This window comes from Sceloporus undulatus, chromosome 4 (assembly GCF_019175285.1).
Source record: "Sceloporus undulatus isolate JIND9_A2432 ecotype Alabama chromosome 4, SceUnd_v1.1, whole genome shotgun sequence".
Lineage (NCBI taxonomy): Eukaryota > Metazoa > Chordata > Lepidosauria > Squamata > Phrynosomatidae > Sceloporus > Sceloporus undulatus.
This window is the reverse complement of record NC_056525.1, coordinates 131,577,345-131,590,048: the sequence shown is the minus strand read 5'-3', so window position 1 is coordinate 131,590,048 and position 12,704 is coordinate 131,577,345. Positions and strand designations below refer to the sequence as shown.

Below are 12,704 nucleotides of genomic sequence, written 5' to 3'. Positions count from 1 at the left end.
ATCCCAAAGTACTAAAGGAACTTGCTGATGTACTCTGTACTCTCTGAACTACTTGCCATCAATGTTGAGAAATCTTGAAAAATAGGTGAGGTGCCAAAGGACTGGAGAGAAGGACAAACATTGTCTCTCTCTTCCAAAAAGGGAAAGGGAAGATCCAAGAAACCTAGGCATAGTACATACTGCCCTGAAAAGGTGGGCTGGAAGTGCCCAGTTTTCCTCCAGAGGGACATCGCAGCAGCCAAACCGTGTGGCGTCCCTCTGGGGGGAAAAGAACCCAGAAAAACTGTGTGGTTGGTGCATGCGGATGCTGTCATCAGTGCGCCATTGGTGTGCTGTGACATGTCCAAGACGGAAGTATGGCACCCAGAGGTGCAGACGTGGCGGCACACTTGCATCATACACCCGTGCCCCTTATGAACGGCACTGCCTACAGATGGCATCGTCCATACTTGGTAGGGTTTCGGAGCATGCAGGTACTGCACGCTCCAGAACCATAGAATTGGCCCCTGGTCACTGCAAACCGGCGGTCTGTACTGGGCCTAATACTGCAAATAGTTCAGTTCTAATGCTCTTTTTTTTGGTATGTTCTTATTTATATTTTTGTTCTTTTAAATTGTGAGCCACTTTAAGTCCCAATCTTGGGAAAAAGTGGAATATACAGTGCTCAAGCCGCGGGGAGCGTGCGGGGCGGCATGTCCCATTCAGATGAATGGGGTGTGCACCCGTGGCCACCGCGCACACAAGCCCCATCCAAGTGAATGGGGCTCCAGCATAGGCAAAATTTGCCTTATGCAGGGGGGTGGGGTGCAGAACGGATCCCCTGCATAAGGCAAGGGTCCACTGTATATAAATATATTAAATAAATAATAAATGCAAACCAGTCAGCCTGACCTCAATACCAGGAAAAATATTAGAATGGACTATGCGGGTGTCTGTCTCCAAGTATCTTGATGACAACATGATGATCAGTAGGAGACAGTATGGATTTATCAAGAACAAATTCTGCCATCTAATTATATCTTTTTTTCGATCAGGTCATTACTTTGGTAGATAGTGGGAATGCTCGGGATATCACTCAAGGAGTCAACATCAGTGGCTGTACTTTAAACTGGAAAAAGGTCTTGAATGAAACAGACAGCCCAAAAAGAGCAGATTGGGGCCGCCTCAGAGCTGCTTGCTCCAGAGTCATGGCAATTGCACGTGCACAGCTCCAATCTGGCCCATTGTTTTAAAGCAGCTCCTGAAAAGGACCAGTTTTTACTGCTCCTTTTCAGGGCAGCTTGGCATCTTTTCTGGGTTGGGGCGACATGTCAGTGGCTTCTGAACCACACCCTCAAACTGCCTGGAAGCAGGCTTTTTTGCCCATCTGTTTCAGGCCTTTGTGTTCTATCCTAGGACCATTACTCTTCAACATTTTTATAAATGAATTAGTGACAGGGTGGAGGGAATCCTTATTAAGTTTGCAGATGACACAAAACTTAGAAGGGTTGCTAACATATTGGTAGATAGGAACAGAATTTAAAAAGACCTAGAAAATTGGGCAGAAATTAATAAAATGCAATACAATAGAGACAAATGCAAAATTCTACATTTAGCCCGTAAAAACCAAATGCACAGGTATAGGACGGGGGATACACAACTCAGCAGTACTATATGTGAAAATGACCTTGGGATTATTGTTGATCAGTAATGTGATGTTGCAGCAAAGAAGAGAAATGTTATTTTAGCCAGCATTAATAGAAGCATAGTTTCCAAGTAGAGGGAAGTAATAATCCCACTATACTCTGTGCTGGTTGGGCCTCATCTGGAGTACTGTGTTTAGTTCTCAGTGCCTCCTTTTAGGAAGGATACATACAAGTTGGAGCAGGTTAAGAGAAGGGCAATGAAGATTATAAGAGCTATGAAGTGCAAAACATATGAGGAAAGGCTGAAGGAGCTGAGATTGTTAAACCTGATGAAGAGAAGTCTGAGGGGGTGATATGATTGCCCTCTTTAAGGGCTGTCACAGAGAGGAGGGGGCAGGCCTGTTCTCTGCTGCCCAAGAGGGTAAGACCAGGGCTAATAGTTTGACATTACAGGAGACTAGATTTCTATTGAACAGTACAAGGAATTTCTTGACAAGTTGGGAGTAGGAATTAAAACAGAACAAAGGAAGCCCCCACTTTCCTACGCCCAACTCTATGCTACTGCACTATGGGAAAATTGAAATAGTCTAAAACTTGAAACAGATAAGAATATGCTGAACTGCTGTTGCACTCACATGACTCTGCTGTTCTCTGATGCTCACTGCCTGAAGCAACTCCTGAAGCTCAGTTACTTGTTCTACAGTCTGCAGACTCTTGTCACAGAGGAGTTCCTCAATGATCTTCTCTTTCTTGTGAAGGCGAAGGTACAGCTCTTCCACGGTGTCCCTCTGCCCAGGCACAAGCTTGTAAAGCAATGTTGTTGAGAGCTCCTAGGGCAAGGACAAAGATAATGAAGTAGGAGGAAAACAGGTCTTCCATCTCCAGAAGTCCTGTGGCTTTGCTGCTGACTTAGCTGGAAAGCATTTCAGAAGTAGCAGATTTTTATACTTCAGTCCACAGGGCATCTTGGCATAATAACAGCAGTTATTTATGGCAATGCAACATGGATAATACTGACAATGGCAGCTTTCTGGTTTTATTTTGGTAACCATGTCAAAGATGCCTAGGCTTTACACACCATATAAACTGGGTCCAGTGACAAGAGATACTGAGGAGATTATCAGATGGGGTGAAATTGGGGGAGGGGAGCATACTCCCAGAAATGCTGCATGGATTTTCAGATGACATTGTGCTTATCAAGAACTTATCCTGGGAAGAACCAGAAATGCTCCAGCAACAAACCATTTCTGGGACTTCCCTGTGAATGGTTTGTTGCTGGAGCATTCCTGGATCTTCCTGGGTTAAGTCCTGAATAAGCACGATGTATCTGCAAATCTTCAGCATGATCGCGCAACTTTGCCTGGAGTATGCCTTTTACTCCCGGCTTTTCCCCCTTACTGATAATCTCCAGAGAAAGACAGGACAATAGCTCCAGTGCCTCCCAAATACTATCATTCAACAATCAGCATGCTTCAGCACCAGAAGCAGAACAACAATCCTTACTTCCACTTCCTTGTTCCTGTCATGCAGAATTGTCCGCAGCTGTTGGATAACTCCCTCTTGCTCTGCCTGCCATCTGCACAATTTTACTTCCATTTCTTCTTTCAGCCATTGCAAATTCTGGTAGGTTGCCAACAGGTGCTCAAGTTCCAGGTCCTTACTTTTCAGCAAGCTCTCCAGATCCTATGAGGATAAAAAGTGGACAGCAAACTGATCAACTTGGGAAAGACCAAATGTCTTCTAGATTTCCTGAAGTTCAAAACAAATAGCATTGATTTCATTTGTATGTATGTAACTTTGGAATCACTCTCAACATTATATTGCCCTCTCGCATGGAAGGAGTGAAAAAAAGACATTCATTTTGAAGCACTCAAAATGGAAACATTAATTTTGTATATTTTAAGGTTAAGTCTCAGTTCCATATATTTTGTGATGAAAATAAACTAATTCAGTCAGATGAATCATTGGCCTGTTGAGATAAATGCCCCACTAGTTTGTTCACTCCATTATACAGAAATGGGAGTGTTACTCTAGGAGACTGGATTAACCACGGTCTTGTTCAAGTCAATTTAAGAGGCAAAGAAAATGTTTCAAGAGCTCTTTCAAAAAGTACAATATTGCAGTGTCAACTATGACTCTGGAGATCAGGGTTCAGTTCCCCACTCAACCATGGAAACCCAATGGACAATCATACACTCTCAGCCCCAGAAAACCCCATAATAGGGTTGCCATAAGCTGGAAACAACTTGAAGGCACACAATAGCAAAACAGTGTCAATTCCAACAAAGATCAGGAAATCAGATCAGACAGAAAGGGCAGAACAAGCATGATCCTGCAACTTACCTGAATGGTAGCCTGGTTACTGGAAAGGACTTGGTGCAGACCTTCCAGATCATGTTCTCGCTCTTTCACAGACAAGCGAAGTTGCTGCAGTTCTCGTTCTCTGTCTTCAAGGACACTGAACTTTTCATCTACTGCTCGCTACAGTAGAAAACACCCATGTGGGATGTGACAGACAGAGAACAAAGGTCACAGAGGCAAAAAACTTTTGCATAGAAGTCAGAGTCACACTTCATACAACCTACACTTTCTTGTAATTATTTACATTTCCCTCCCCAATTTGATGTGCTGGACAAGAAGAAGTAGAGTACATTTGCTGTCTGGGATACAGCAAAGGCTATGACATACATTAGCATGGCCCCTTACCACACAACATCAACAAACCAAAAAAAAAAAAAAAAAGAATTATGGCGGGTTACAAACGGCCCTCAAGGGGCCGTTTTCCCGCCGCCGCCATTCAATGCGTAGGGAAGCCCCAGCAGCCAGACCGCGAGGCTTCCCCGCGCAGCGAAAAAGGAGCGCCGAAATGGCGGAAGTGGTGCCGCGAGGGGTGGAGCGCACCTTCGAGGCATCACTTCCGCCGCGACATGTCTGGGCGCCGCCATAAAGTCCGTGCTTTGCGCGTACTGGCAGGAAAGGCTGCAAGGAAGGTAAGAACCTTCCTAACCCTAATACGGCCCTTCCTAACCCTAGTACACACGGAGCGCGTACTTTATGGTGGTTTATAACCCACCCATGTTAGACACCTCAACCAGTACCTCCAAGGCAGCATCTCTGTCTTTAATTCGCTGTTGTAATCTCTGCACCATTTTATCAGCAGATGTAGGGTTCTTGTCCTGTTTCTGGAGATGCAGCAGGAGTTCTTTCGATTCCTAGAAAACACATTAACATCATCATAATGCAACAAAACAGCCAAACTCCATTCCACCATTGTCACAATACTGCTATGACCTATACTAGTTTAAAATAGTTACACAAGAAGTGCGGTCACTAGTGCAGCCAATGACTGTGCAAGCACAGAGCCTTCTCATAACTTTGACTTGGCAAGTGGGGAGCTTCTCAGTCTTTGCACAGCTGATAAGTTCAAGGCCTTGTTCCTCATTGCACAATTGGCTGTGCAAGTATGGCATCAAGCAAAACCAAACTGATTAAAATCCATTAAATCTAATGGTAATATAACAAAGAGTCTTGTGGCATCTTAAAGACGAACAAGTTTTTTTTTCTGTCTAAGCTTTTATGGGTTACAGCCCACTTCACCAGCCTGTAAGTGCTCTTGGCAATTATTTTATGCAAAAGCTGGGGATGGCAGGGCAAAGTTAACATGCAAATAAACAGATATGCAAAAGGTATCAGTATAGTAATTATCTTCATGGTTCATTATCAACTCTGATCAAAGGAAAGAGACATCTGCCATAGATCAACAGATTAATAGTTTCATGGTGGTAAAAAGTCTTTGTCCAAACCAAGTATAAGACTAAGACAGCAACAGAGAGATTAACATTTAGATATACTATAGTGAGTAAGGGACTGGGTTGTTTTTGGAGCCAGAGGACGATCCTCATGAAAGGTTCTCCCTGCGTGCACTCCACAAATATTACTGTTGTTGCTGTGTGCCTTCAAATTGTTTCTGACTTCCGAAAACCTGTCATGGGGTTTTCTTACCAAGATTTGTTCAGAAGAGACTTGCCACTGCCTTCCCCTGAGAGCATGTAACCTGCCCAAAGTCACCCAGTGGACTTCCTGTCCAAACTGGGAGCTGAATCCTGGTCTCTAGAGTCGTAGTCCAACACTCAAGCCACCAAGCCATGCTGGCTCACATTTCACAAATATATTCCACCTCAAAACTAGGGTGATTTTACTGTATTAAGAACCTGGAAGCCCATCACCATCTGTATCTCACCTGCAGAAGCTGTTCTTTGAAAGCCAGGTTGTCATTCAAATGCTTAATTTTCTGCTCTTGTCTCTCCATCTCCAACAATGTTTCTCTCTTCCAAGTACAATGTTGCCAGTTCTTGTCCTGTAGCTCTGTTTTTAACTGCTGGAGAGTAGCACGCAACTCCTAAAAAGAAACATGAGATTTTAATTAGCAGGTCAGTTCTGTGACACCACCAAAAGCTCTCTGGGACACTCAATCAGGAAAAATAGCTTGAGCCATTGGAAGGTACAATATTGGTTCACAAAATTACCAAAAATGCCATTCTAGCCAGTTTTGCCATATTGTCACATACTGAACATTCGAATCTGTCACACATGACATTGCATGTGTGAAATGATGACGGTTACAATGCAAATGCACATTCTGTTGTCCTCAAAATAAAAGGTATCTATATGAGTAAAAGTACCAAAGGCATTCAAATGAAGTGTGATGTTCTGTTGTCCAATTCCATTTGAACCTGAGCATTTTCACATATGGATAGGGTTTAACAGCTCCATCATACCTTATTGTGTTCCCATGCTGCCTCTTTCTGTTGCTGCTCCTCTTGCAACATTGTCTCTAGCAACTGGGTAGTCTTTTTTGCCTCAGTCAAGTGGCAATCTTTTTGCTGCTGAGACCTCTTCAGTCGCTGTACTTCCAATTGAGTGAAAAAAAGTGTGTTCTGCACATTAAGAAGTCCTGTTTGCTGTTGCTGGAATGTGGGAGAATCCTCAGAGATCTAACAAGATACGAAAATAGAAAACAAACATATTTATACTGTGAAAACACTGGTCAGTGAAATGTTAAAATAGCCTTGAAAAGCAAGCACAGGTCATCCCATTTTTTAAGGATTCCATCACTGTGGCAGACATTTATATGGCTTTCCAAGGGAAAAAATATATAGGTAAGTAGATATTGACAACTGCCTGAGGGTGGACCTGGCTGACTTACAGAATAGTTGCTATCACTGTCAACATGGTGGCTTCCACGACTCTCAGCAGTAGTACTGGTCTCCTAACTTTCACGGTGGAGAAGCAGGGTGGCTCTACTATTAGAGTGTGCATGATATCTGAGTCATTCCACATTCAAATATTTACATGAAGTGCTTTTCTATGACGGCCATAAGTAGCTAGCAAGGGAGAAACGAGCCCTCTAGAAAGCAACCAGGGGAGACATCACTACTGTTTCATTATCCTGTCAATGTGGTGGCAGGACCTGCTGCCAATGCCTGATCTGCCATTCTGAGTAGGCACTGCCAGCAGTCTAACTGCCATTTCAATTTCACAGCATGCTCTGAATGTGGTATCACTATGAGGCATGGTGGTGAATTAAAATGGTAGCCCACAGCTTCAGCCATATTTGGAATAGTGCTTCTAACTTTATAGAGCCTACCTGGACAGAAAAAAGCAATCATCAGGGGGGCTGTTTCACATAATACCACCAAAGTAAGTGAGGGAAAGATATGGAGGAGAAAAGCAATGTGCAAGATTTGAGGGTGTGGAGGGTGCTTTTAGCTTTTTCTCTGCAGTCTGACCACTTGAGAAATTTCTCTTGTTTGTCCATATTTGTAAATCTGAGCAGGTGGAGAAAACAGCCAAAGGGGCAGGCTGCTGATGGGGAGTGATGGTCAGAAAAGGATTTAAACAACCATCTCTCATCACTTCTTTCCTGCCAATGTCTTTCTCACATCTCCTTTGAAAATTTGGAAACAAACACTGGTATAGTTCTGAGTAGAAATTATAAACAACTCTGTGGGTGACCTTTGAAAATTCATGGTGTTCTGGAATAGAATGAAAGAGATAGAAAGATATTCCCCTTATTCACTGCCTCTCCTCACCCAGGGACAGATGGGAATTACTTTCAGGGCCACCTCCGAGATACGAGAGGACAGCTGGCTTACCTTTGCCTTGGAGGCTTTCATACTCAAATGTGTATTTCTGCCTCCAACTGTCTCATGAACTCTAAAACTAAATGACTCATTCTATCTGCATACCATAACTATGCACCCTAGGCAAAAAAAAATAAAATAAAAGTGTTCAGGAATCCTCCATTAACGGTATTTTCCTGCTCTGGAAAAACAAAGCCTTACCAATTCTGAAACATGATAATCTTACCTGAACTTCTGTAAAGAACATTCTGTTTGTGTTTTTACATCTTCTGAAATTCAATAGGGGCTTGTGTGTGTGTGTGTGTGTGTGTGTGTGTGTGTGTGTGCATGCGTGCACGTGCGCATGCGCGCACACATGCACATGTATGAGACAACCAATTTCTTTGTAATATATTTTCAAACTTTGAGACAGGGCAAGAAATATCCACGTAATATACATACCTGCAATTGTCCAAGCTGGCTTCTATGTAGCATGTCCTGCAGCTTAATTATTGTCTCACTCTGCTCCTCAATTATGCGGTTCAGCTCTTCACACTACAAGATTAAGTAATTTAAAATTAGCAAGTGAACTAGAAAAAGGGTTCACAAGCTGTTTCTTGTTTAATAGGCATGGCATAATCACTACTAAAACTCTACTGAAAAGTCTAGTAATCCAACCTCTTCAGAATCACTTTCATCTGGAAACAAGTCACTATGCTTGGAAAATGCTATAGGCTGTGCTAGACAATAAGGGAGGTTACTGTGCAGTGACCAGTTCCATATCAGCATTAAACATCCAAGGACAAGGCAACATTACAAACCTTGTTTTCTTTGATCTTCAAGATCTCATTCAAGTTCTGGATTCTGTGATCCTGTCTCTGGGATGCATGCTGAACAGACCTCAATTTAAAAGTCATCTCATCCAACTTTTCCTGCAGCTGCTGAAAAGGCATAAATACACATATTTTAAAAATTACACCATGTATATGACAGTCATGTTATTTTGACTTTCCATTCAAATACACCTGCCAGAGAATGACTGAACAACTACAGTACGTATTTATTTCAGCCCTTATTTTTAAAGTATCTTTTGCAACAAATGGCAATTTATTGCTCCATGTTTTAGGGAAATTTAGGGGCTGTATAGACCAGCCATTTGGGCCGGCTGGGGCCAGAGTCGGGTCGTAGTGTCTCCATAAAACATGCCCCGGCTCCGCTCCAGGGTGGCGTGACAGTATTCGCTGCACCATATGGTGCATGGCGTCATGGCACTCCTCCGGCGCTGCATCCACATGACACAGCGCCGAAGGAGCACCATAAAGCTAAACTGCTGTGGCTATCATACCCTTTCTAGGGTGCAAAAAGAGCTGCTTTTTGCAGCTCCCTTTTCTGCCCTGGAAAGGCCGGATCAGGGCTACAGAGTACAGTTGCTACGGTCCTGATCCGGCAAAAATGCACAGACACTTAGTTTCGTTTTGTTTTTTACTATTTCAGATTTTTGTCCTGTGAAACCCCGTAACTGCAGAATTCAATAAAATACCATCTCCATTTTTCAGTTCCAAATAGGTTGCTCCTCTAGTCTATTTCAGTTGTTTTGCATTTTATTTCTTACATTGTTACTAACCTAAGAGTACAGTACGTGAGTACACTCAAAAAACTGATCTTCATGAACATGTCAAAGGTAAGATACATTTGGGAGATAAGGCAGCTTTCCCTAGGTTTTAAGAGGGGGGAGGCAGTACATTTCTCTACGGTGTAGAATCACAGTCATAGAGCTAAAGAGATGACAAGGGCCATCCAGTCCAACCCCCTGCCATGCAGGAAGACACATTCAAAGTGCCCCGACAGATGGCCATCCAGCCTTTCTTTAAAAGCCACCAAAGGGAGTGCATTCCACTGTCAAACAGCTTTTACTGTCAGAACATTCTTCTTAATGTGTAGGTGGAAACTCTTTTCCTGTAGCTTGCATCCACTGTTCTCTAGAGCAGCAAAAAAACAAGCTTGCTGCATCCTCAATATGACACCCCTTCAGATATTTAAACAGGGCTATCATGTCACCTCTCAACTTTGTCTTCTCCAGGCTAAACCTACCCAGCTCCCTAAGTCTTTCCTCATAGGACATGGTACACTTTGTCAATGTCCTTTTTGAATTGCGGTGCCCAGAAATGGACACAGTATTCCAGGTGAGGCCTGACCAAAGCAGATCAGAGTGATACTATTACTTCCCTTGATCTAGACACTATCCTTCTATTGATGCAGCCTAGAATAGCACTGGCTTTTTTTAGCTGCCGCATCACAGCGTTGACTCATGTTTAACTTGTGGTCTACTAGGACTCCTAGATTTCTTTCACATGGTGTCCCCCATCCTCTGTCTGTGCATTTCATTTTTTTCTGCCTAAATGTAGTATCTTACATTTTTCTGTATCGAATTTCATTTTATTAGCTTTGGCCCAACTTTCTAATCTATTCAGGTCATTTTGAATTTTGATCCTGTCCTCTGGGGTATTAGTTACTCCTACTAATTTGGTGTCATGAGTAAATTTCATAAGCACCCCTGCTTTTCCTTCATCCAAATTGATAAAGATGTATGAAGCTAAGAGATAGATACTTTCTGACTACAAGGACCACACACAAGAACAGAATGACAGAACACTGGGTGAAAAAAACAGTCATTTCCCACTGTTACAGCGAGAGATTATTATCTTCTGGATTTACATCCATTCATGTATGCATGCATGCTTTTAGAAAACTAGAGCAAGCCCAACATGCCTCTAGCTTGCTCTTATGCTTCTCTTTTGTACAGATTTGTAGCCCCCACAAATCTGTTTTTGAATAATATTTTAAAAAGATTTTTGTTTTCACACATTTCTTATTTTTTTTAAAAATGAAGGAATTGGACAGAAAAGACTATCATGAAGAAGGATGACTATGAAGCAAATATCATTATATGCTAGTCCTTCACTGAAAGACAGCTGATGGCTTGCACAGGAACACTGCCCTTTTGTGATTCCAAGGAGCATGAGGGTAAGAAATGGGAGCGGGAGGATGCACAGGATTGCTTGTGTAAGCCTTTCCAAGCGGTAATACTTATAACTAAACTGCTCCACTTTTTCACTCTCCAATATGTGTCTGAAGCCTGCAAGTGACAGAGGTTGAGAATTACTCAAATCAAGAAAGAGTTAAGAACATTATTAAACAGGGGCTTGAGGAAATCACCGTGTTTTGGCACATGCTAGAACCTGGGAAGGAACTTGTGAACTAATGGCTTTTTGTAACATGCACATATACTGCCCCAGGATGCACCAACTGGAAGGTTTAAACCTCCTGTTCCTGACTGCTGAAGTTTAAAGACCACTGCAAGAAGGGTGTGTGTGTGTGAATGAGTGAGTGAAATTCTCCCATCCACCAGTGAGATAACTGTTCATTCCTGCTATTAGCAGTAGGAAAATGGTAGTACTGAATTACCTTGTTGGTAGCACTTGAGCAGCTGATTTCCAGTACTTCTGAGTTATTTAATTCAGATACTTGCTTGTCCAGTGGCAAGTCAGACCGAGTCAATTTCTGTTGATCATTACACAAATTCTGAGAGAGAAACAATAAGACAAAATGACCTTTTTAAAATAAGAAAGCTGGATTCTGCAGTGAATAATGACTCACCAATCATGACTTTTCTAGGCAAGTCTCAATCAAAGTCTATCCTATTTTACAGGCTTGTTTTAAAAACATAGTAAAATAATCCCCACAGAGGGAAAGTAGTTTACAAATGTAACAGAACCACGGTATTTCAGTTGGGCTGTGCTTCAGAAAGTTTGTTTAGGCACAGTAAGAAAAATACCAAAATGAACTGGTTTGAAACTAAATCCACAAAAAAATGATACCTTTATTTGCCCAGCTAAAAAGAAGAAAATACACCATCATGCAAGCTTTTGAAGCTTCATTGGCTTCTTTGTCAACCAAAGGATGTTTAAAAACATACAGAAGGAAAATGACATATAGTGTCACTCTTGGACAGGGGATATGACTGTGGTTTTGAACTAATATGTCTTGAATGTGGTGCTCTATTACACAATATGATAGAGTTGTTTGCGAGGTGATGGCAGCCTACTCATTGTTGTGTGTTTACCTGATTGTGCAGCCCTATCCTTACTTTTTATCAACTATCATTTGTTTATACTCTCCAATCTGCCTGTACATGAACCTATGGTATAAGACTAAGTTATGTTTTAAATTGGAATTTTGTAATTGTGCTGGCCAAATGGCTGTAATAAAGTTGTTGTTGTTGTTGTTATATAGTGTCACAGACCTACATTTTGTCTCAGATGTTACTTCTGCTGTCAGCTGTGATGGCCTGAAGGGATATCAATACAGGCAGAGTCCACTTTCCTGGGATTTAACCCTTTGACATTTCAACTTCCCAGCAAAGAAAAATCCCTTTCATTTGGAGTGCAACTGGCCAGTGCTACCTACACAGCACCTAAAAGTTTTTTTTCAGATATAACAGTATAGAGACTTCTTGATAAATTCAATATTCTTTCCCTAAGAAAGTGGCTTGTGGCCTTGCACAAAACAGATATAGCCTTGATCTCAAGAGAAGTTACTTTGCTGCTGCTAATGGAATTGAGATGTTATTGCTTTTTACTGCCCTTTCTCCCCGATCCCCCCATGACTAAGAATAGGAGTGGCCTTTGGCTGCATTGGTATCTCCCCCCCCAGACTATCTTAAGCAACAACAGAAGTAATATCGGAGACACAACGTAGGCCTGTGACTCTAACGTTGTTACTTTTCTTCTCCCGTATGTTTTAAATATTTTTGCCTGATGAACCAAGTGAAGGTTTGAAAATGTGCTTTTTAGTTGGCCCAGTAAAGATACCATTGTTTTGTGGAGTTGGGATTTTTGTTGTATTTTGCTGCATGGCCAACACAGCTACTCCAATTTAGTTTGAGACAGGCTTATTT

At 42.1% G+C, this 12,704-nt stretch overlaps 1 protein-coding gene across 9 annotated transcripts in view; it reads right to left on the bottom strand.

The window, feature by feature from the left end:
* The window catches only part of LOC121928638 (phosphodiesterase 4D interacting protein), a 139,080-nt gene that overhangs the window by 58,754 nt on the left and 67,622 nt on the right, over positions 1–12,704 (bottom strand). For 7 of the 9 annotated variants that reach the window (XM_042463607.1, XM_042463610.1, XM_042463611.1 and 4 more), the window contains 9 exons: positions 11,213–11,329; positions 8,569–8,688; positions 8,210–8,302; positions 6,404–6,619; positions 5,866–6,024; positions 4,724–4,837; positions 3,969–4,106; positions 3,129–3,308; positions 2,261–2,455 (listed from right to left, as the gene is read on the bottom strand). In XM_042463607.1, the coding sequence (XP_042319541.1) occupies positions 2,261–2,455; positions 3,129–3,308; positions 3,969–4,106; positions 4,724–4,837; positions 5,866–6,024; positions 6,404–6,619; positions 8,210–8,302; positions 8,569–8,688; positions 11,213–11,329 (1,332 nt within the window). The remainder of the gene's footprint in view (positions 1–2,260; positions 2,456–3,128; positions 3,309–3,968; positions 4,107–4,723; positions 4,838–5,865; positions 6,025–6,403; positions 6,620–8,209; positions 8,303–8,568; positions 8,689–11,212; positions 11,330–12,704) is intronic. The other 2 variants (XM_042463609.1, XM_042463603.1) reach the window with 1 other exon arrangement.